At 36.9% G+C, this 25391-nt stretch overlaps 1 protein-coding gene across 2 annotated transcripts in view; it reads left to right on the forward strand.

Moving 5' to 3' along the window:
- The window catches only part of CCAR1 (cell division cycle and apoptosis regulator 1), a gene marked incomplete at its 5' end in the record, with an annotated part of 48145 nt that overhangs the window by 20654 nt on the left and 2100 nt on the right, over window positions 1-25391 (forward strand). For both annotated transcript variants that reach the window (XM_079716500.1, XM_079716501.1), the window contains 15 exons: window positions 752-881; window positions 1140-1301; window positions 3906-4131; window positions 4720-4833; window positions 5378-5544; window positions 6280-6490; window positions 7310-7393; window positions 9899-10084; window positions 15725-15916; window positions 19357-19596; window positions 19980-20091; window positions 23074-23156; window positions 23563-23709; window positions 24571-24691; window positions 24920-25105. In XM_079716500.1, the coding sequence (XP_079572626.1) occupies window positions 752-881; window positions 1140-1301; window positions 3906-4131; window positions 4720-4833; window positions 5378-5544; window positions 6280-6490; window positions 7310-7393; window positions 9899-10084; window positions 15725-15916; window positions 19357-19596; window positions 19980-20091; window positions 23074-23156; window positions 23563-23709; window positions 24571-24691; window positions 24920-25105 (2361 nt within the window). The remainder of the gene's footprint in view (window positions 1-751; window positions 882-1139; window positions 1302-3905; window positions 4132-4719; window positions 4834-5377; window positions 5545-6279; window positions 6491-7309; window positions 7394-9898; window positions 10085-15724; window positions 15917-19356; window positions 19597-19979; window positions 20092-23073; window positions 23157-23562; window positions 23710-24570; window positions 24692-24919; window positions 25106-25391) is intronic.

Here is a 25391-nt window from a genome sequence, read left to right on the forward strand (position 1 = left end):
ATAAACTATAAACTAGAAGTTAAGTCTAAAGGCTTTTGGCAAGACTACATTATAGGTGATGTTTTCTAATTCATACTGCATCATACTAGAAGGCACGTGTAGTTAGATTCTTCTATTATTGATGTTAAATTTGATTACTTGGTCAAGTGGTGGCTGTAGATCTCTCCATTATAAAGGTTCTTTTTCTTTGTGTGGATAATGTCTGGATGATACTTCGGTGCTCTGCGAATGTCTTGTTGTATAGCGGTCTTTGGTTTAATGTCTGTAGGTCAGAGATTGGCAAACTACAGCTCTTGGATTTGGTCTGTGGCCTGGTTTTCTATGGTCCCTGAGCTAAAAATGGGTTTTTACATTTTTAAACAATTATTTTAAAATATACAAATATGCAGATGGTCTCTACCATTTACCATTTATGGGTCACAAAACCTAAAATATTAGCCAAATTTTTCTGTATAAAATTTAACCAGGGCTTCCCTGGTGGCGCAGTGGTTGAGAATCCGCCTGCCGATTCAGGGGACACGGGTTCGTGCCCCAGTCCGGGAAGATCCCACGTGCCGCAGAGCGGCTGGGCGCGTGAGCCATGGCCACTGAGCCTGCGCGTCCGGAGCCTGTGCTCCGCAACGGGAGAGGCCACAACAGTGAGAGGCCCGCATAACGCAAAAAAAAAAAAAAAAAAAAAAAAATTTAACCAAGTAATGCTTTTGAACTTCATTTAAATAAATTAAAACATCTTTTTCTGTGTCTTTTAAAGCTGGTTTATTGCAACCTCCTGTCCGTATAGTTTCACAGCCACAACCAGCACGAAGATTAGATCCACCATCCAGATTTTCAGGAAGAAATGACAGAGGGGATCAAGTGCCCAACAGAAAAGATGACCGAAGGTATGTTTTTAAAAGTATACTTTTGATGGTGGTGATGGTTGCACAGTGTGAATGCACTTAATGCCACTGAACTGTATACTTCAAAATGGTTAAAATGGTAAGTTTATTATGTTATTTATATTTTACCACAATTTTCAAAAAATTATTGAAAAATGTATACTGTGGATTCTTGCTTATATTACCTATGACATTTATTTCATTAAAGAACTCTTCAGTAATGCCAGAAATAATAGTAATTTTAGAAAAATTTGCTTTAAGTCGTGAAAGGGAGAGAGAAAGACGTAGATCCAGAGAAAGATCTCCTCAGAGAAAACGTTCCCGGGAGAGATCTCCTCGAAGAGAGAGAGAACGGTCACCTCGGAGAGTTCGACGTGTTGTTCCACGTTACACAGTTCAGTTTTCAAAGTTTTCTTTAGATTGGTAAGTTCTTTTTCCCCCATTGTTTTCTTAAATTACTAATTTCATAATTTTGTGTAATTTGGAGGAATGTGATGCATTGAGAGATATTTTTCTTACAACTTTCATTTCCTGACATGTGGTGCTCTTAGTTATATAAGGGCAGAAATACATTTGAAGTAGCATTTTAGTTCTTCGCAAGAGTGCATTATTTTCATACACTCATTAAAGATACCAGCCACTGAAAAAGGCAGCCCCTCTGTAATGGAGTAGTTCCTTAAAATTATTTAAGATTCAGATTTATTGATAACTTTATTAAGGGCATACATAGTTCATTGTGTATGATGAAGTAATGATACAGTAGTCACCAATTATTTCAAGTTAGCTGTGGCCATGTAGTATAATAGAAACACAGGTCTACATATATACTCACAAGACACGTAACATACACATATGTGTGTATACATCAATACATTTTTTAGCCTTTGAAATCAGAGGTAAGTAGAAAGTTACCAAGAATTTCTGAGGTTCACTTGTGAAATGGAAGTTATATCAACTAGCAGAATTATTGTGAGGTTGAGTTGATTTCATGTATCTAAAGCACTTAACCCAGTGTATGGCAGTTGTAGATACTCAGTGGTGGTTGGGATGTGGTGACCAACTAGGTAATAGCTGCAAAATCATAATTCATATAGAGGCAAATTGGTAAATGACTAATTTGCTCTAATGGAAAGGAAGAATCATCTAAAGGTCTTGGGGCTGGCAATTGTGTGTAAGATAAATAGACGGAAAAAACAAATTTACAGTAAAATAAGAAAAATGAATCATTAATAGTGTTTAAAGCTGTTAGGCATAGGAACAAATAACTGTGTGCAGTGTCTTGAGAGGGTATTGCTGCACTTCAACAAAGTATAATAATTAATATTCATAATACTGGCCTACAGAAGTTAAAATTTCTATTTATTCAGTTCTAGATTGAGTAAACCAGTGTAGTATTTAAGCTACTCAATGCCCAAAAAAACCTTGCTTGATGACTTTGCTTAATTGTTAATGTAGTAGATGTTCATTTACTCTTGCATGTGGTCAAATCATCAACTATTCTTAATTTTTACTAGTTTTCTTGTTATCTCTGTTTACTTGTATACTTAAAAAATACCTTGTCTGCATATTTCAGAGAAATTCATTGGAAACAAAACCACTTCTCCAGCCCCAGAAGTATTAACTAGAGCAGCTCTGCTTTTAAACTCATCTGTTCCCAGTCTAGAATGCTATTCTGGGAGGAGCTGATACTTAGGATATAAATTGAGCAGCTGTCTTTCTCCTTCCAAGTTAAATCTTCACAGTTTCACTTCATTACTTGGAAGTAAATCCCCAGAACATCAGATGAACACATTATAAATAAAAGTGATTTTAAAGTTTCCATATCTCTTACCATCTATAGTTGTGGAAATCAAGATATTCTTATAGTAATATGATTATAGGAGACTATATGCCAAGAAATGATGTTTTGTTTATTTATAGATTTCTCTCCTACGGGATAAAACATGACTTCAAAAACTAGGAAACTATTACACATAATTTGTTTGTAGCACTTCTTTAAAAGACAATAAGAAAACTCAGACAGCTGTTTTTAACATTTTTATTTTGACAGCAAAATTTTATCCAAATAAATATAAATATGTCAACAACCTTAACTGACAAGTTTATCATTCTATATTTCTTATTTTTAGGTTTCACATAAAAAGACATCCCTATAGATACATTAGTTCATATTACGTACTCTTGCCTTTAGTTGTCATTTGAAAGGACGTCGTAGTTATCTTTTCATCTTACAGACTATTGGTGTTTCCCACTTTTCATTATGCTTTTAACAGAAATCTCTTGGCCTATTAACCAGATTGATTTACTTTTGAGTTTCTCTCCTTTAAAAGCTCTGTTTCTTAGGAAAAAGTAAATCATCCTTTAAAAAAAAATTCATTATGCCAGATTTAAAAGGCAAGAAACTTATCCTCTCTTTACATAGTAAATAATTAGGTATGGATCTTAATCATTAGATAGAGAGGTATGGAGATGTGGACAATCCAAAAAACGTTTAGATTTTGTTTTCATATAGACTTTTATATTTAATTTTAAATTAACTATGCCTGATCTGGGATCTTACTGTACAATAAAGGTTGTATTTTTTCCGACACTGTATAAACCTGATTGAGGAGCACTCATACTAATTGGTACCACTCTTATTCCTTTTTTATATCCATTTTATATGAATCATAATTTTCTCAAATGCAGCTTCAACTGAGGCAGAATTGCTTTTGTTCAGATCTTTTCTGGAGCTTGAAGTTATTTCAAAGGGTCTTGTCTAAATGAATTTTAAGCTACACACAAAAAAATAAATAACGGTAACACATAGATACTAATTATTTATTCAAAACTGTAAGTAAACATATTTGAAAATGACATTTTCATGTACTTCTATGTAAATCTATAGCTCATTCATTAACAGTGGCTGTTCATTTTCAGCTGGCTGTTAACTGTATCAGATTATATATTTAGCTTTAGAATTGAATGAATCTTTGCATAGTATTTGGTGTTCAAGCTCTTTATTCACTACTTATGTCTGTTTTTCAGTCCTAGTTGTGACATGATGGAACTAAGGCGCCGTTATCAGAATTTATATATACCTAGTGACTTTTTTGATGCTCAGTTTACATGGGTGGATGCTTTCCCTTTGTCAAGACCATTTCAGCTGGGAAATTACTGCAATTTTTATGTAATGCACAGAGAAGTAGAGTCCTTAGAGAAAAATATGGCCATTCTTGATCCACCAGATGCTGATCACTTATACAGTGCAAAGGTTTGTATTCTGTGATACACAGCTAAAATTTCTGAGTAGTTATTCATATTAAGAGTGTATGTGGAATTAATCTTCAGAAAGTGGTTATTATGTTGAAGATCTGAATGCCTGTGTTTTCTTCTTGTCTGCCAGATTCTGTTTTGGTTATTTAAGTAATTTAACCTCTTTTTGCCTTAACTCTTGAGCTGTAAAAATGTTGTTATTGCTTTAACATTTTGAACCTTATAAAAATGTGAAGATGAAGTTCATTTTACTGAGCTTTTTGGAATGTTCTATGACTTCTGGTAGCCCCAGATAAAAATGTAATGTTGGGTGAATGCACTATATGTGAGTCTTCAGGGTAACATTCAGTGTATTCTTTATGGTCAGTAGTTTTCTGCTATTCGAAAAACATTGATCAAAAAGCATTCCTTGAAAAGTTAAAACTATGTAATTATAAGGTATCTAATACCATTTCTGCTATAGCGTTTTACTTTCCATTTTTATAAAAAACTTCAGATTCTATTATGTAAGGATAATTAGTAGTGCTTCTCATTTTTTTACATTACTTTAGACTTTTGACAGGATTGAATTATTTGACTATAATAGGTAATGCTGATGGCTAGCCCTAGTATGGAAGATTTGTATCATAAGTCATGTGCTCTTGCTGAAGACCCACAAGAACTTCGAGATGGATTTCAGCATCCTGCTAGACTTGTTAAGGTAAAGTGAAACATTTATTTTAACTTTAGGTGTATATTTGCTTTGCTTAGTTCTAACTGTGTGTATATAGAATTAAAAAATACTACCATTCAAATTTTGTTGATTTGTTTTATATCTGATTTTAATATAGTTACAGCACTCAGTGATGTAGATGTTTTTCTCATTGCAGATTAACGGCTATATCTTATTTGTATGTCACTAGTTCAACTGTCGTTTTGATGTTTTATATTTGAAGCATAGTAAAATCTTAGTGATAATGGGTTTAGTGTATCGGGATGCTCTTAAACTTTGAATTATAGCTTGTTTCTTTAAAAGAACTTTTTATCTGAGGAAGTATTTTAGAAGGATGAGTTATGATGTATAAATCCTATTCCATTGCTGAAATGCAGTGTGGAACACGATGAACTGAACTCTTCCTTGACTGACAGATACCCGAGGTAGTAAAAATGATATTGGAAAGGTTTGTTCCTTTCCTTTTCCAGTATTTCATTTGTAATTTGACAAGTTGCATAATATATGTAAATGATTCTTTGTTTTAAATTAGTTTTTAGTGGGCATGAAAGGCAAGGATGAAGCCATGGCCATTGGAGGCCACTGGTCTCCTTCGTTGGATGGACCAGACCCAGAAAAAGACCCCTCTGTGTTGATTAAGACTGCTATTCGTTGTTGTAAGGCTCTGACAGGCATTGATCTAAGTGTATGCACACAATGGTAAGTACCAATTCATTTCTTGATTAGAAATGTTTTTCTAATAGTTATATAGATGTTCTTGTCTATCAGCCTTCTCCCCCACCCCTTATTTTAGCAATCTTGATCATGCAGGTAATCTCAAAGGAAAAATACTAATTTTAGCAAAAGTTTATTTGGTGCCAAAAATGTTTGGGGGAAAAAGGATTAAGAACTAATCAAAATAAACTGAAAATTTGAATGTTTTGTTATGCTGAACTTTGGAAGTTGGATGTATGTTGAAAATATTTTTCATTTCATGCATAGCTGGAGAAGATCGTCAAGAGAGAACTTCATTTCATTATAATTCTTTTGTTATAAAATGATGTAGTTGCTGATTATTTTTGTTCAGCCATATTTTCTCTTGAGGCTTATTTGTCCTGTGTATTTTAGTATATTTCTTGTGACTTAATTCAGAATATTCTTTTTTTAGCACATGAAATCTGAACAGCTATCCAGCTTCTTCAGGTATTCTCTAAAATATGGGTAGCTCTGTAATCAAACTTTGAAAATGCCTTGGGGAACATATTCTTCTTTTAACCATAAAATATTGTACAAATGTACCAAAAGAGGAACTATGGCTTCTATAATTTTTTTTTCTTTAAACCAACCTCAAGTTCTTGCAGCAAAATTTCTTTACTTGATGTGCTACAAGTGAACTAGGGTCTTTAAAATGTATTTTAGAATTTTTTTTCCAACATGCTTCTTCCCTTGCAACAGGTACCGTTTTGCAGAGATTCGCTACCATCGCCCTGAGGAGACCCACAAGGGGCGTACAGTTCCAGCTCATGTGGAGACAGTGGTTTTATTTTTCCCGGATGTTTGGCATTGCCTTCCCACCCGCTCAGAGTGGGAAACCCTCTCCCGAGGATACAAGCAGCAGCTGGTCGAGAAGCTTCAGGGTGAACGCAAGGAGGCTGATGGAGAACAGGCACTGAACGCTAATCCCTTTTTCTATTTCCGCTTCTCACAGGCACAGGAACACAGGCACAAATGCACACCACACACTACATAACAAACACACATGGAGGAACATAACTGGTAACAGCGACTGGTAATCCAGCTTTCAGCAGTATAGTTGTATGTTCTTTTCTCTTAAAAAAAAAAATCTGTCTGTTATGCTAACTTTAAGAGTGCTGAGACCTCAAAGGAAAATAAGTTGTGCTTAAATTGCACAGAATTTTGTTTTTATCATAGGTCTAGTTGCTGGAATCTGGGACCAGTTGTTGAGCAAGATTCAGTATTAAGCCATTTTAAACATTTTGCCATTTTCTAAAATTTAAAAAATTTTCTCTTTCACGGTCATCAGTTCTAGTCATGGATATTTGAAATTGGACAACCACAAGTCTGAGAGATTTGAAATTTCAGGCTATGTGGCATCGTCTTTGGTACATTTGAAAGGTCTGACTAAATCAGTCTTAACTTTGGGTGGCTTGAAAATTGGGGCAAGATCACACACTGTTTGGTTAGTGGAGATCGGCAGTGTTTGTGCATCCCTGATATCCTTTGTGTTGTAATTTATCACCCTTTTGTGTTTCACAGATCTGGCTTTGATTGGCTGATGAGTGTCTTTGTGATCAGTTAAAAGTGGTAGAATGTATGTACGTGGACTTGCCTAAATAATAACTTTAGGAGAAGACAATCTGAAACACTTGTGACCTTGCACAGATCAGCAACAGACTTTTAAAAGTAAATTACCTTTATTTTAAGGTTTCAGAATAGTAATTCTGTTCTTTACTTTGTATATCAGGATGAAGAAGAGAAGGATGATGGTGAAGCTAAAGAAATTTCCACTCCTACCCATTGGTCTAAACTTGATCCGAAGACAATGAAGGTAACTTTGAAAGTAATGGTATTTAATTTGAAATCTCTGAACAGGAATAGAGGATGTTGTGGACAGTAGTTTTTCAGATATAAGCCACTAGAAATGAAGTCCACTGGTTTTATATAAATATTCTTTGTTGTTTTTTTTTGTGTGTGTGTGTGTCAAAATTAAATAAAAGGTGACTTCATACATCAGTTCAGCCACTGTCTGTCGAATGTAATATACATGTGCCTATAGTATGAGCAATATTTGCTTTTTGATTTGGGAACTGACCAAGAGGCGGAATTTCTGCACTTAATTAACTTAAATTCAAGGAGAAGGAATGAAACATAGGAAAAAGATTATCCAGTTTTTGAATAAAATTTAAAAATAAAATGGATTGATATACATCTGAAGTAGGAAGAAGATAATTTAAGAGCCTTTTTTGAAAATCTTTGATTAACCCATCATACTAGTTTGTTTTTGCTCCCCAGAGTCTTTAGACCTATCTTTTTGCAGTTTTGCATCTCTGGGCCTATATTGTGAATGTAGATCCATAGATTCTACGTACATAAATTCTACATAGATCAGAAGATCAGAAGCTGGCTTTTGCAACTTCCTGTTTAACACGTAAAAGCTGACCTTTTTATTACCTTCTGTCCTCAGCAAAATATGGGTTTTTTTCTTTTTTATGAAAGTGTAATTTTTAAACCAACATTGCTTTTTTAGTAGAGAATGTGTATCATAAGAATGTTTGCTCTTCGTACACTACGCCAAGTTATTTTCCTCAACATCAGGTTTCATATAGAGTCCTATAGATTCAGAAAATTAGATTAAGCCTGCACTCCAAGGACTTTTTGTCAAACTGATGGCTCTGCTATTGTTTCTTATTTTAAAGTTTGTATTCCTTTTCTTCTTTTTATGAATAGAAATTTATTATTTGTAAAGCACATTTCCAATAAAATTGGGATAATTTTCAGTATCTCTCCCTTAATAAAGAAAAATTTTAGTAAACAAGATGACAAATTACCCATATTATCGCGAGAAATTTTTTTTCTTTTTTAACATCTTTGTTGGAGTATAATCGCTTTACAATGTTGTGTTAGTTTCTGCTGTATAACAAAGTGAATCAGCTATATGTATACATATATCCCAATATCCCCTCCCTCTTGCATCTCCCTATCCCACCCCTCTAGGTGGTCACAAAGCACGGAGCTGATCTCCCCGTGCAATGCAGCTGCTTCCCACTAGCTGTCTATTTTACATTTGGTAGTGTATATATGTCAGTGCTACTCTCACTTTGTCCCAGCTTACCCTTCTCCCTCCCCACGTCCTCAAGTCCATTCTCTACGTCTGCATCTTTATTGCTGTCCTGCCCCTAGGTTCATCAGAACCTTTTTTTTTTTTTAGATTCCGTATATATGTGTTAGCGTACGGTATTTGTTTTTCTCTTTCTGACTTACTTAACTCTGTGTGACAGACTCTAGGTCCATCCACCTCACTACAAATAACTCAATTTTGTTCCTTTTTATGTCTGAGTAATATTCCATTGTATATATGTGCCACATCTTCTTTATCCATTCATCTGTCGATGGACACTTAGTTTGCTTCCATGTACTGGCTATTGTAAATAGTGCTGCAATGAACATTGTGGTACATGACTTTTTTTGAATTATGGTTTTCTTAGGGTATATGCCCAGTAGTGGGATTGCTGGGTCATATGGTAGTTCTGTTTTTAGTTTTTTAAGGAACCTCCATACTGTTCTCCATAGTGGCTGTATCAATTTACATTCCCACCAACAGTGCAAGAGGGTTCCCTTTTCTCCACACCCTCTCCAGCATTTACTGTTTGTAGGTTTTTTTGATGAAAACTTGTATTCCTTTTGATTATAAATATAAGGCATGCTTATTTTAAAAATTGGTGTATGCATAAAAAATTGAAGAAAAAAAATTTCTCAAGCCTATCATTCGAACACAACTTTTCTTAAAAATTCTATGTATTATCTTCCATTATATTTTCTGGGTACAAACTGGTTGGTTGGTTGGTTGGTTCTAATCATGTTGTGTAAAAAAGTTGCTGGCTCCTTTTCAGTTAATAATAGTGTTTCCCATGTAATTATTTTTAAATGTTCTATACTGTTCCATTTAGTTGATGTACTGCTTTTTTTCTTTGGTATTACCCTTCTATTGGATATTTAGATTCTTCACTTTTTTGGAGGGAGGGATTATGACAAGGAATGTATTGATATAAAAAGTTTTTTTCTTGTGTTTAGGTTATTTCCTTAGGGTAAGTTCCCAGAAATTAGAATTTCTGGGTCAAAGAGCATTAACTTCTTCTTCAAACCATCTTAAAACATGTTGCAAATTATTTTCAAAAGATACTCTGTCGTTTTGCATTTTCACAAACATTTTATGAGCTGTACAACTGTCCCTTTCACCAAAATTTTTTAGAAAATCATACAAAAGATCATTGCACAGTTCCCTATTTCACTATCCTGTTTTCATTTTCTGTGTTTTTATGGTGTGTATATTTAGGTAAATGATCTCCGAAAAGAATTAGAAAGTCGAGCTCTTAGTTCCAAAGGGTTAAAATCCCAGTTAATAGCCCGATTGACAAAACAGCTTAAAGTAGAAGAGCAAAAAGAAGAACAAAAGGAATTAGAGAAATCTGAGAAAGAAGAGGAAGAGGAGGATGATAGGAAATCTGAAGATGATAAAGAGGTATATACTAAATCATTTAAATACTATTAAACATAATATTGGTTTATAGGGTTCTTGGAATATGTATGTATATACTTGTATTAAGGTATAGTTTACAGAATAGAAAAATTCAACCTTTTAGTGAACAGTTGCACAAGTTTTGACACATGCATATAGTCGTGTAACCACCACCACCACAGTCATGATATAAAACAGGTCTTTCACCTCCTAAAAATACCCTGTACCCCTTTGTAAGCATTTTCTTCTCCCACCCCTTCAGCTGCTGGAAGCCACTGATCTGTTTTCCTGTAGTTTGCTTTTTCCAGTATATCACGTAAATGGAATTACATAACCTTTTTAGTCTGACCTCTTTAACTTAGCATGATGCATTAGAGATTCACCCATTTTATTGTGTTTCTATAGTTTGTTCCTTTTCATTTCTTTTTTTCTTTTTTTTTTTTTTTTTGGTGGTACGCGGACCTTTCACCGTTGTGGCCTCTCCCGTTGCGGAGCACAGGCTCCGGACGCGCAGGCCCAGCGGCCATGGCTCGCCGACCAGCCACTCGGCGGCATGTGGGATCTTCCCGGACCGGGGCACGAACCCGTGTCCCCTGCATTGGCAGGCGGACTCTCAACCACTGCACCACCAGGGAAGCCCCTGTTCCTTTTCATTTCTGAATAGTATTCCACAGTATCAGTGTATCACAGTTTGTTTATTCATTCTCCACTTGAGACACAGTTGAGTGATTTCCAAGTCATGTATTTTTTTTTTTTTTTTTTTTTTTGCGGTACGCGGGCCTCTCACTGTTGTGGCCTCTCCCATTGCGGAGCACAGGCTCTGGATGCGCAGGCTCAGCGGCCATGGCTCACGGGCCCAGCCGCTCCGCGGCATATGGGATCCTCCCAGACCGGGGCACGAACCCGTATCCCCTGCATCAGCAGGCAGACTCTCAACCACTGCGCCACCAGGGAGGCCCCAAGTCATGTATTTTTATTCCTCCCTCTTAAAAATGAATAATGTTTTAGATATAAAAAATGAAATGAAATTTGGTTGACAAAGCCACTAAGTTCAGAGATGGAGTTCTAGTGAAGTGCTTCTCTGAGAATTGTGCTGCTTTAAAGCTGTGTGTTCGATTGCATTTCAGTCCTTCAGACTCAGAGGCTGTTTATTCACTCCCATTTATGCCTCAATCTTATGCCCAGAAGAGTAACTTATGGATGTTTTCTGAATTTGAAACATGGGGATATCAGAAGTGTGTTACAACACCAGTAATTGGATAAACCGACATTATGTGTTTCCCAGTGGAATGCATTGTGAAGTATACGTCATTATTTATGAAGTATTCCTGCCGAAAATGTTTTACCTTAATCTAATTGTAAGAAAACAGATAAATTTAGAATGTACGAAATTCTACAAAGCAGCTTGTCTGAACTTTTCAAAAAATGTCCATGTAATGAAAGAAGAAAAATGGTTTAGATTACAGAAGGTTAACAAGACATGACAACTGAATGCACTGAGCGAAACTTGACTGGATCCCGCATAGAGGGGGGAAAAGCCATAAAGAGTATTTTTGGGGTAATTGGAGAAATTTTATTATGGATGTGATATTAGATAATATTGAAGAACTGTTAAATTTCTTGGATGTGATAATGATTTTGTAATTATGTAAGGAAATTACCTTGTTCTGAAGAGATGCATGATTCTTATTTTACTATATAAGTTATATTTATTTTTATAGTGAAATTGTCTCAAGAGTTGGCCAGCAGGGGGCCTTTCAAGTTGTCCTCTGTGTTCTTGGAAATGTCCTTGTCATTTTCTGAGGACTTTCTTTTTTTTTTCATTTTTTTTTTTTTTGCGGTACGCGGGCCTCTCACTGCTGTGGCCTCTCCCGTTGCGGAGCACAGGCTCCGGACGCGCAGGCTCAGCGGCCATGGCTCACGGGCCCAGCCGCTCCACGGCATGTGGGATCTTCCCGGACCGGGGCACGAACCCGTGTCCCCTGCATCGGCAGGCAGATTCTCAACCACTGCGCCACCAGGGAAGCCCTCTGAGGACTTTCTTATTTTGCAGCACAGTACAGTGTTTTAGTCTCACCGTGTACTATCCCTGCCCTATTACTGAAATCAGCCATTTCCCCAGCAAGTCCTGGTATCTTTTAGTGAAGAATGTTACATCATATTTACTACAATAAAGTCATAAGTTTGTACTAATATCTCCAGTTCTACTCCAGCATCACAGAGTTCATTCTAGTTTTCTCTCTTTCCATGTATCTTAACTCCTTTCTCCAATAATGAGAAACATACCTTCTATTATACTTAGTATATTTGCTTACTTTCTCAGTTGTCCATCACACTCCTTCTCCAATTTAAATATCCTCACTCTGCTCTCATTCCCTGCTCTGTGCTTTCTCTGTATGGATACCCTCCTTGCTTCATTTGGCTTTCAATTCCTGGTAACTGGGCAGCTCATCTGCTCTGGGCCATTGTAGCACTCCTTCCTCACAGCCTCCATCTCCTGTATAGACACCTGCTTTGCTTGTAGGAATTGCTTCAGAACTGAATTGTTCAGGACAGGAAGAGCAGAAAAAGAAGGCAGAGAGTTGATTTTCACTTTTTGATGTTAGTGGCCATTGGTGCTCAAATCATAGATCCATTGATTTATTGGGGTTCAAAAATGGTGATATCATAATTCTTATTCTGTGTTCACATATTCCCCTCATCTGCTGTTTGGTTACTCAGGTGGTACAGGTTTGCCTTTTGGTAAATTCATATAGAAGAAGGCAGGATCAATACTTGATTTTTCTCTTTCTTTTTAAAATATAGAATATTAGGACTTCCTTTGTGGTCCAGTGGTTAAGACTCTGTGCTTCCACTGCAGGGGGCATGGGTTCAATCCCTGGTTGGGGAACTAATATCCCACGTACTGCATGGTGCGGCCAAAAAATATTTGTGTGTGTGTGTGTGTGTGCGCGCGCATGCGTGCGTGCGCACACACTGCTAAATCAAGCACTATTTTTTTTTTGTTTATCCAGCTTTCATGAAAATGCATTGGTTCCCTGCCATCTTCAGGTGGTTACCTGTTTGTTTTTATTTTAATTAATTTATTTCTTTTTTTTGCTGTGTTGGGTCTTCATTGCTGCATGCGAGCTTTCTCTAGTTGCAGTGAGCAGGGGCTACTCTTCGTTGCGGTGCGTGGGCCTCTCATTGCGGTGGCTTCTCTTGTTGCGGAGCACGGGCTGTAGGTGCACAGGCTTCAGTAGTTGTGGAACACGGGCTTGGTAGCTGTGGCTCATGGGCTCTAGAGTGCAGGCTCAGTAGTTGTGGCACACGGGCTTAGTTGCTCCGCGGCATGTGAGATCTTCCTGGAACAGGGCTGTAACCCGTGTCTCCTGCATTGGCAGGCGGATTCTTACCCACTGTGCTACCAGGGAAGTCCAGTAATAGTTTTTTATTTGTTCTGTTCCCTTGCTTTTGTTTTCTTTAAGGAATTCTGATGTCTTGTATTGACCTTTTTTGCTTCCTCAATATTGGTCGCTTTTTCTTGAATACTTTTCATTTCTTTTGATTTTTAAGATTTCCACATTACCTTCTGTTCTCTTAAGGCATTATCTCTTGAGTTTATTTTCTTTTCTATTCCTTCTAGTTTATTTTTAAATTTCTGAAACTATCTTTTCTGATTGTTCCCTAAGTTCTGTCACCTCATTTTCTTTTTTTTTTTTTTTTTTTTTTGATATGGACCTTTTTTTTTTTTTTTTAATGTATATATTTATTTATTTATGGCTACATTGGGTCTTCGTTGCTGCACACAGACTTTCTCTAGTTGTGGCGAGCAGGGGCTTCTCTTGTTGCGGAGCACGGGCTCTAGGCGTGTGGGCTCAGTAGTTGTGGCTCGCAGACTCTAGAGCGCAGGCTCAGTAGTTGTGGCATATGGGCTTAGTTGCTCCGCGGCATGTGGGATCTTCCTGGACTAGGGCTCGAACCTGTGTCCCCTGCATTGGCAGGCAGATTCTTAACCACTGCACCACCAGGGAAGCCCTGGACCATTTTTAAAGTCTTTATTGAATTTGTTATAGTACTGCTTCTGGTTTTTTGGGTTTTTTTGGGGTTTTTTTTATGTTTTGGTTTTTTGGCTGCAAGGCATGTGGGATCTTAGCTCCCTGACCAGGCATCAAACTTGAATTCCCTGCATTGGAAGGCAAAGTGTTAACCACTGGACCGCCAGGGAAGTCCCTGTCACCTCATTTTCTACTTGTAAAATTCTTATTCATGTTGTTCTTTCATATCTTGTAACATTTTCTTTTCCCTTTTTAAATATTTATTTATTTATTTATTTGGTTATGTCAGGTCTTAGTTGTGGCAGGTGGGCTCCTTAGTTGCGGCTCGCCAGCTCCTTAGTTGTGGCATGTGAACTCTTAGTTGTGGCCTGCATGTTGGATCTAGTTCCCCGACCAGGGATCAAATCTGGGCCCCCTGCATTGGGAGCACGGGGTCTTAACCACTTTGCCACCAGGGAAGTCCCTATAACATTTTCTTAATGTCTTTTAGCACACTTTAAAATAGTAAGTTAAGATTTTTATCTGCCTTTTGGCCGTGGCTTTCTGGCCCACTTTCATTGTCTGCCAGAGATGTGATTCTACTCCTTGTTCTTTTTTTTTTTTTCTAATAATAACTTTGGGATTTGACCTCAGTACTTTTCTACTACTCCTGTTTATGTGAATGTAGTTTGCCTAAAGTTTATTAGGAGATTGCTTCAGATAGCTTTTCTAACTTCACAGAGCCCTGTGTTCTGTTATTTTCTTGTTCTGTCAAAAAGTATGGTGGTTTGCTGAGATTTCAATCTTTATTGCCCTCTATCACTTTTTATCTGGACCTTCTCCTCCCTTGTCTTTGTTGTCTCTGTTGTCCCTGTCCGACTCACTATTGATTCTGCTCTCAGAAGTTTCTCCTCGTTGTGGGGCCCTGTGCTGGAAGGATGCCCTGGTAAATCAGCTTTACAAGTTCATAGGTAGGGCTAGAATGTCTGGGCCCTTTCAGATCTTAACACTGACTCCTTGTATACCCTCACTCACCTATTCCTGTTTTTAGCTGCTATTCTTAAATTTACCTGCTGAGCTTTCCATTGCCTGATTATTTTATGGTTTTCCTGTTCTTAGATCCAACAGACAACCTCGTTGCTTCCTTCTGCTTTCCCCCCACATAGATGTCAGTAACACATAGATGTTGGGGTCTACTCACTTGTATATTGGGGTTTGTGGGGATACCTTATCACCTCGTTTTGTTGTGCATATACATGGATTTTGGTTTTGGTATCTAGATTATTCTGACTCTTTTTAAATGTGAGGATTCAGGTAGACCCACAAACTATGTTACCACCACTATTTTCCCAGAATCTCCTGATTTATATGATGTTAATATAGGTTTGTGGGGTTTTTTTCCTCTTTAGAAGGCAATTTCTTATGCTGGGAAATTGAAAAGAAAGAATTAGGAGCCATAAAAGCTGCTGTCCTCTTTATTAAATTTGAACTTTGCTCCCTTCTTAGCCCTTAAGGTTGGTATTATCATCGTAAGGAGTCATAGAAATTTGCCCTTTTTCTTTACATATGGTATGTATACGTAATGTACATGCAGGTTTAACCATTACTTAAAATTTCAAATATGTAGGAAGAAGAAAGAAAACGTCAAGAGGAACTAGAACGCCAGCGTCGGGAAAGAAGATATATTTTGCCTGATGAGCCAGCCATTGTTGTACATCCAAACTGGGCTGCAAAAAGTGGCAAGTTTGATTGTAGCATCATGTCTTTGAGTGTTCTTTTGGACTACAGATTAGAGGATAATAAAGAACATTCATTTGAGGTAATGTTTTAAGTTTGAATTGGGATCCAAATAAGGTTCACACATTGGTTAATATATCTCTTAAATCTCTTTTGAGTGCCTCTTTAACTGTTTTTGTTTTTTGTATTTTCCTTACAATGTATTTTTTGGGGAAAGAACAACCAGATGATGTTCCCTACAGACTCACTTTTGCTGATTGCATTCCTGTGATATGGTTTAAATGTTCTTCTGGCCTCTCTATTTCCCATAAATTGATAGTTGGACCTAAAGTCTCAATCCAGTTCAGGTTCAATTATTTTTTTCCCCAAGACTACATCACAAGTAGTGGTGTAGTGGTGTGTTCTTTTATCAGGATATTGGGAGACATATGATACAATAATCTCTAATTGCCTCTCTTGGGAATGTGGTAGCACTCTATTATTTACTCTAGAATTAAAATACCATTTAGTGGGATTGAAACTTTTACTTGTGATTGATTTAGGAGTAAGATAAAATAATTGGTGTTTATATTTTCAACATGAATCTGTTTCTTTGTACCATTACTTTAGAGTAGCTTTACAACAGTTCATGTCATTTTTCAAAACAGTTGAAATGCACTTTCATCCCTAAGTAAATGATTGCTTCATTCTTTAAATGAAACAATGTAAAATATCCCCAAATATCAGTTTTGCAAATAGCCTGTACAAAATTATAATTGTGTTCAATTATTGTATCTTATCAACATATCTCACATTGTGTTATTTGATAAATTATATTGTAAAAATCAATCATACCTACTTGACCCAGGAGGCATTGTTCACCAGATGGTAAGATAAAAATGAAGTGCTTAGACCAGAGACATTTGCAAACAAATATAGAGGACTACTGAGGCAATTAATAAACATGAAATCCATGTTTATTGGTCTTGAAATAAACTATGTTACAATATTAACATATTTATATTTTTTGAAACATGGATAATTCCGGTAAGCCAGTGTCCTTAAACACTATATACAATGTGATTTTATTTTATTACCAATTGCCATAAATTTAACTCTTAACAGTGCCTGTCATGTAGTAATCATTCAAGAAGTAAATAAATGAAAAAAATAGTCTTTGGTATTACTTACTGCTTAAAAAGTATATACTGAAAAAAAAAGTATATACTGTATACCTAACGGATGCTGTAAGAGGATGTCAAATTAATGCTGTTTGGTGGAAACAAGGTGATTTAGGAACAGCCCTCTGCTAGCAGAATGATCCTTTATTTTTCTTCCTCTCCACCTAACATACCCCCTTGGTTAGTTTCCTTTTAATCTGTCATTAGAATGTAAGTCATTTTGGTATATGAATTTAAAAGAAATTACTACTAAGAAAAACCATATATCAATAATAAATAGATTTTTTTATAAATAGATTTTTGACTGATTTAATTTTAATGCTAGGTGTATCTTTGTTTTTCACTGCTTGTAGATGAAAAGATATGTAGAATTAATACTGATCTTCTAGTTACTGCTCTAAGTTTCTTCCAAGCTAACACATTTTAATTGCTTTTTTGTTTGTTTGGTTTTTGTTGATTTATTTATTTATTTTTGGCTGCGTTGGGTTTTCATTGGTGCACGCAGGCTTTCTCTAGTTGTGGTGAGCGGGGGCTTCTCTTGCTGCAGAGCACGGGCTCTAGGCGCACGGGCTTCAGTAGTTGTGGCATGCGGGCTCTAGAGCGCAGGCTCAGTAGTTGTGGTGCACGGGCTTGGTTGCTCCGCGGCATGTGGGATCTTCCCGGACCTGGGATCAAATCCTTGTCCCCTGCATTGGCAGGTGGATTCTTAACCACCGCGCCACCAGGGAAGTCCCTTAATTGCTTTTTATTTGAATAATAGAAGATAGAAAAGTCTAAGAAAAATACGTGACTCTTGCTATTTACTTACACAAATGGAGATTTTATTTAATTTTTACATTAATGATTAAGAGAAAAGAATTCTCAAATCTTAGTGGTCATTTTACTGATAATAGATTTCTTTTTATTTAAAATGTATAAAGACGGCATGAATGAAAGAAAAATAGATAGTAAGATCAATTATAGTTTTAATACATTGTATGTTTCTTTCTGATCAGGAAAATAGTCTGATTGAAGTGTTTTACCAATTATACTGAACACATTGCCAAAAATTACATATTTTAGAACTGTTGTAACTGTTTCAAGTTCTAGACCCTTTTAATCTGTTGAATGCAATTGCCTTAGATATATTTACATAGGGAATTCCCTGGCAGTCCAGTGGTTAGGACTCAGTGCTTTCACTGCCTGGGTCCAGGTTCAATCCCTGGTCAGGGAGTTAAGATATCCTACAAGCCATGCAGCATGGCCAAAAGAAAGAAAGAAAAAAAGATATATTTACATAGGATATTTAGTATATAATTTTAGGTTCATGAATATATTAAAGGTCATTATCCCTGGATCCTTGCATAGTAATAATGCTTACTCCCTACTCAGAGTTTGATTTGGTTTCCCCTGCGTGGAATGCTCGTCTGGGTATCTATTTAATGGCTCATTCCCTTGCTGCCCTCACATCACTTTTCAAACGTCACTTGATCAGAAAGGCCGTCTCTGGCTACACTCCCTTGTTACTCTCTGTGCTCTTATCCTGCTTGTTTTTCTTTTTTTTTTTTTTGCGGTAGGCCGGCCTCTCACTGTTGTGGCCTCTCCCCTTGCGGAGCACAGGCTCCAGACGCGCAGGCTCAGCGCCATGGCTCACGGGCCTAGCCGCTCTGCGGCATGTGGGATCTTCCCAGACCGGGGCACGAACCCGTGTCCCCTGCATCGGCAGGCGGACTCTTTTTTTTTTTTTTTTTTTTTGCGGTAGGCGGGCCTCTCACTGTTGTGGCCTCTCCCCTTGCGGAGCACAGGCTCCGGAGCACAGGCTCAGTGGCCATGGCTCACGGGCCTAGCCGCTCTGCGGCATGTGGGATCTTCCCAGACCGGGGCACGAACCCGTGTCCCCTGCATCGGCAGGCGGACTCTCAACCACTGCGCCACCAGGGAAGCCCTCCTGCTTGTTTTTCTTATAATTCAGTGTTGATTTGATTATTCCATACTTTGTCCCACTAGATTGTTAGCTTATGAGAGTTGGGATTTTTATCTGCTTTCTTCACTGCTGTATCCCCAGTGCCAAGAACAGTCCCTGGTACATAGTAGGCATTTCATAAAAACTTGTTGAGTACACCTCATAATAAATGTACATGATAAAGTAATGCAGTTATTATTTTTTGTAATATTTGGCCCAAAGTATACCAAACATAGTATTTGTATCTTCAGGAGAGTTTTTGAGGCTACTCAGCATCATTGACATCAATTATTATAATTTTATTGTTAGTGCACATTAATTGTCAGATGTGACAGATTATCATTTGACAAATTACTGATTTGCTGGATTTGTTCAATATTTCTATTAAAGTTGGTTGGGTTACTGTTTGTCTTTTTATAGGTTTCATTATTTGCAGAGCTTTTCAATGAAATGCTTCAAAGAGATTTTGGCGTCAGAATATACAAATCATTATTGTCTCTTCCTGAGAAAGAGGATAAAAAAGAAAAGGAAAAGAAAAGCAAAAAAGATGAGAGAAAAGATAAAAAAGAAGAAAGAGATGATGAAACTGATGAGCCAAAACCCAAAAGGAGAAAATCAGGCGATGATAAAGATAAAAAAGAAGATAGAGATGAAAGGAAGGTCTGTAAATATTTCCAGGACCAGCAACCGGATTTAGTTTCTAATTAGTCTTCTGGAGTGTAACACATGACAATGAATTCCATCAGAATAGTGAAATGTAAAGGCCAAACTAAAACTTTTAGTGTATTATTAGAAATTTAAGTCTTTGAATTAAGCCTATATAAGCATCTATAACTAGTTTTCTGATATTCTTTAAGGTATATAGCATGATGGTTTGATTTATGTACATTGTGAATGGTAGTTTATTCTTAAAGTATATTATTGTTACAAGATATTTATAATGTGATACTATTTCAGGTAAATTTAGTCAATTTAATGTTTTTCTTTTAGTCATTTGATGTTTGGTGAGAGCTTGCTTAATTTTAAGACATTTTAAATTACAGAAAGAAGATAAAAGAAAAGATGATTCTAAAGATGATGATGAAACTGAAGAAGATAATAATCAAGATGAATATGATCCAATGGAGGCGGAAGAAGCTGAGGATGAAGAAGATGGTATGATTCCAATTTATTTTCCCTTAGGATGAAAAATACAATTTTTGTTTGGGGACTTTGTATCACTGAAATCTACAATTATAATATTTTTTAGACTAGAAACAGTAAAATATTCTCTAGTGAAAATATGTTAAGTATTGTTTTACTAATTTTTAGGTGAGAGGATTGTTTTAAGAAATGTTTTTTTTTTTTTTTTTTTTTGCGGTACGCGGGCCTCTCACTGTTGTGGCCTCTCCCCTTGCGGAGCACAGGCTCCGGACGTGCAGGCTCAGCGGCCATGGCTCACGGGCCTAGCTGCTCCGCGGCATGTGGGATCTTCCCAGACCGGGGCACAAACCCATGTCCCCCGCATCAGCAGGCAGGCTCTCAACCGCTGTGCCACCAGGGAAGCCCCAGAAATGTTTATTTTTAACTATCATATGTTCCATATATAGATAATGGTAACTCAACTTGAGGGAAAAAAAATTTCCCAAACATGGTGTTAAAATGTGTCATGAAAAGGTATAATAGTCTTCCTTGTTTCATAGAATGTAATCTTCTTTAGAAAACTAATTAATTATGAAGACTATCATACAAGCAAAAGAGTACATATAGCATATAGAGTTTAAAGACTAATAATAATAAGCATCTGTATACCTATCACCCATGTTTTAAATAACAAACTTTTACCAGTAGTAATGATATTCAAAATACTTTACTAGTCATAGATGCCAGCCCTAAAGTACTTATGGAGTACAACTGAGTACCGGTCAGTTTCCATGTAGATTTGGGACTTTTATTTTTTCTTTTTTTTTAAATTTATTTACTTATTTTTGGCTGTGTTGGGTCTTTGTTTCTGTGCGTGGGCTTTCTCTAGTTGCGGCGAGCGGGGGCCACTCTTCATCGCGGTGCGCGGGCCTCTCACTGTTGCGGCCTCTCTTGTTGCGGAGCACAAGTTCCAGACACGCAGGGTCAGTAGTTGTGGCTCACGGGCCTAGTTGCTCCGCGGCATGTGGGATCCTCCCAGACCGGGGCTCGAACCCGTGTCCCCTGCATTGGCAGGCAGATTCTTCACCACTGCGCCACCAGGGAAGCCCCTCTCAAAAATTATTGAATGTGGGCTTCCCTGGTGGCACAGTAGTTGAGAGTCCGCCTGCCGATGCAGGGGACACGGGTTCGTGCCCCGGTCCGGGAGGATCCCACATGCCGTGGAGCGGCTGGGCCCGTGAGTCACGGCTGCTGAGCTTGTGCGTCCGGAGCCTGTGCTCCGCAACGGGAGAGGCCACAACAGTGAGAGGCCCACATACCGCAAAAAAAAAAAAATGAAGGGAATATAGTGTAAAATATTATAAATTTATGCTGTGTAACATCTCAAGGGCTAATTAACTCCTAGTGTTTACTGTATCTCCTATTTTATCAACAAACCCTTTGTTACTCCACGCTTTCTGATGGAGGTCCATTTGAGAGATCCAGAAGCCTCTAGAAACAAAATTTCTCTTAAAATTGTTGACAGATCATTAAATATCGGCAAAAAAGCCGTTTAGTTGTATATCATTCATGAAAGGATGATGTATTAGTTCACTAGGGCTACCATGAAAGGTACCTCAAACTGTTTAGCTCAAACAATAGAAATTTACTGTCTTCACAGTTCTGAAGGCCAAGTCTGAGATGAAGGAGTTAGCAGGGTTTGTTTCTTCTGAGGGCTGTGAGGAAGTGTCTGTTCCAAGCAGCTCTCCTCAGCTGCTTGTAGATGGCCATCTTTTCCCTGTATTGTCACATCATCTTCTATCTGCATGTGTCTATGTCTAAATTTCCCCTTTCTGTAAAGACACCAGTCATTGGATTAGAGCTCACTCTAATAACCTCATTTTAACTTGATTATCTCTGTATAGATAGACCCTTTCTCCAAATAAGGCAATATTCTGAACTGCTAGGGGCTTAGGACCTCAGCTTTGGAATTTTAGGGGATAACGGTTGAACCCATAACAGATTTATTCTTCAGTAATGGTGCTTGACCTGAGGGCGATGGCTGAGGTCTTCAGGAACTGGGTAGCTTATGGATAGGTAAGAGAAAGGGGTTTACTTTTTGTCAGTTTTCTGTTTATTTATTAAGAATAATTTATCGAATTTCCTATCTTTCTTTTTTTAAATTTATTTTATTTATTTTTGGCTGCCCTGGGTCTTTGATGCTGTGCGCAGACTTTCTCTAGTTGCAGCGAGCGGGGGCTACTCTTTGCGGTGCCCGGGCTTCTCATTGCAGTGGCTTCTCTCGTTGCAGAGCACGGGCTCTAGGCATGCGGGCTTCAGTAGTTGTGGCACATGGGCTCAGTAGTTGTGGCTCATGGGCTCCAGAGCGCAGGCTCAGTAGTTGTGGCGCATGGGCTTAGTTCCTCCGTGGCATGTGAGATCTTCCTGGACCAGGGCTCGAACTCATGTCCCCTGCATTGGCAGGCGGATTCTGAACCACTGTGCCACCAGGGAAGCCCAAAATTCCTATCTTTTATCAAAGGACACATACATTAGTGTCAGCAAATCTGGGTATTAATACTGTTAGGTCTTCTTTATTAAGAACATTTCAATTCTCATATGTAGTTTTATTTTGCAATAATCCATTTGCAGTTAGTTTTACTATATTGGCTGTTTTTCCTTTTATCTTGTAGAAAATATTCTCTGCCCTGTTTTGTTTAAATTTATGTTTCAATTTTTTGTATAAAATTCATTCATGTTTGGGAACTAATTCCCCCAAATATTTATTGAATTAAGTCCTTGTATTTGAATCGGTAAAGTCCATTTTTTTCTTCCCCGTAGTCTCTTTATAAATTTCTTCCTGTTCTTATTCTTTATAATTGTTTCTTATAAAATCCAAGCTGTTTTTAGTCATATAATATTTCTTTGCTATTTTATCTTTTGAAAACTGATCAGTAATAGAAAAGTATTTTCAATCTGTACAGTAGTTGAAAATTTATTAATGAGTCTTTTGCTGCTGTTGTATTTATTTTATAGATCGGGATGAGGAAGAAATAAACAAACGAGATGACAAAAGAGATATTAATAGATACTGCAAGGAGAGGCCCTCTAAAGATAAGGTATGTATTAAATACTGAAGTATGTTTGACATACATTATTATGTTTAATGTGTACAACACAGTGATGTGACATTTCTGTATACTGTATTTTTTATAATACGATAATTTCCATTTCTTACATAACCTAGACTTATTAAACATAACTAAGTGATGAATTTTATTGATCCTTGTATATCTATATATTACCACTCATCAGAATTCAGTCGGTTGTATTTTGGTATTTGTGGTTTTGTCAGATAATCAGTATGTCTTACTTCTTTCTTCTATACACATAAATCAGATCAATTCATTTTAGCTAAGATGAGGTAAAGATGTTTGCAAATTTTGGGTATTATATGGACACAGTCTAATTTTCTCACTTATCAGGGGTAAAAATTATGTACTGTATCTTCTGCATTTTCTTTAGGAAAAAGAAAAGATTCAGATGATCACAATTAACAGAGATCTATTAATGGCATTTGTTTATTTTGATCAAAGCCATTGTGGTTACCTTCTTGAAAAGGATTTGGAAGAAATACTTTATACTCTTGGACTACATCTTTCTCGGGCTCAGGTAATCTATCTCGTGAATATTTAAAATGAAAAGCATGTTTAAGTAACTTTGTCTTTTTAGTACCTTTGACTTTTTGAAATACAAAAGCAATACAGGGACTTCGCCGGTGGTCCAGTGGCTAAGACTCTGTGCTCCCAATGCAGGGGGCCCGGGTTCGATCCCTGGTCAGGGAACTAGATTCCACATGCCACAACTAAGACCCAGTGATGCAAAATAAATAAATAAATAATTTTAAAAAAAGCAATACAGGCTTATAGTAATATAGTTAAGCAATACTGAAATAAATAAAGTAAAAGAAGTTAAAAGTCTCCTCTCCCTCTAGTTCCACTCCTCTGGCCTAATATATAAACTTCTAGATCCTTTTGTAAGCAACGCATATGTGTATATATATATGATAGTTCCAGTTTTATAAACAACACATGAAATCATTCTAAACATACTGATGGACAACTTTTTTTCATTTAATAATGTATCATGGGCATTCTACCATGAAAATGGAGACCCATTTTGTTCTTTTTATTACTGCCAGTATTCCATGGTATAGATGTGCCTTTATTGCCTTAACTAGTCCCAGTTGCTAAATGGCTTTCATTTTTTAGAATTACCAACTATGCTTTAATAAACGTGTTTGTACGTATACTTTATGTATTGACATTTCTATCAGTTAGACTTTTTTTTGAGAAATTTTTTCAAGTGATAATTTGATTTTAGGTTTATAGAGAAGACAGCTAAAAAGTGTTAAGTGCTCTAATTGAGTGGTAGTGGATACCTGAGATGCCATTGATGTTTATCATATGTGAAATTTAGAACACTGACGTTCAAGGAGAATCAAAAACTTATTTTCATCTTTTTAAATAACAGGTAAAGAAGCTTCTTAATAAAGTAGTACTCCGTGAATCTTGCTTTTACCGAAAATTAACAGACACCTCAAAAGATGAAGAAAACCATGAAGAATCTGAAGCATTGCAGGAAGATATGCTAGGTTTGAGTATATTATTTTAAGATCATGCCATTTTATAACCATATTATTAATTAAAGAAGAAAATAACATAATAAAATATGGTATCTTTTAGGGACTTCCCTGGCGGTCCAGTGGTTAAGACTCCGTGCTTCCACTGCAGGAGGCACGGGTTCGATCCCTGGTCAGGGAACTAAGATCCCACATGCTGTGTGGTGTGGCCAAAAGAATATGGTATCTTTTATGTTATAGGAAACAGATTGTTACTTCCAACACCGATAGTAAAACAGGAATCAAAGGATATGGAAGAAAATGTTGGCCTTATTGTGTATAATGGTGCAATGGTCGATGTAGGAAGCCTCTTGCAAAAATTGGAAAAGAGTGAAAAAGTACGAGCTGAAGTGGAACAGAAGCTGCAGTTACTAGAAGAAAAGACAGGTAAGGAAAAGCATTGGATATGAGGTACTTTTAACACTATTGGGATATATATGTGTACACACGTATATACATACCTATACTTGTGCATATCCATACCTTGTTTTAGTCTAGACACATAATGTAAGTTTACTTTTCACCATTTCTGTTAAAGGTTATAAAATTGCTTAGCTTTATAAGAATTAATTCAGATCTTCATGTGCATTCTCAGGTTCGATTGTTGTTCTGTTGCATACTTTTAATCCTCCCCTAGTTCCACTTAGTCTTCATTAGTTTCTGCTACTTTCTC

This window comes from Hyperoodon ampullatus (assembly GCF_949752795.1).
Source record: "Hyperoodon ampullatus genome assembly, chromosome: 1".
In the NCBI taxonomy this organism is placed as follows: Eukaryota; Metazoa; Chordata; class Mammalia; order Artiodactyla; family Ziphiidae; genus Hyperoodon; species Hyperoodon ampullatus.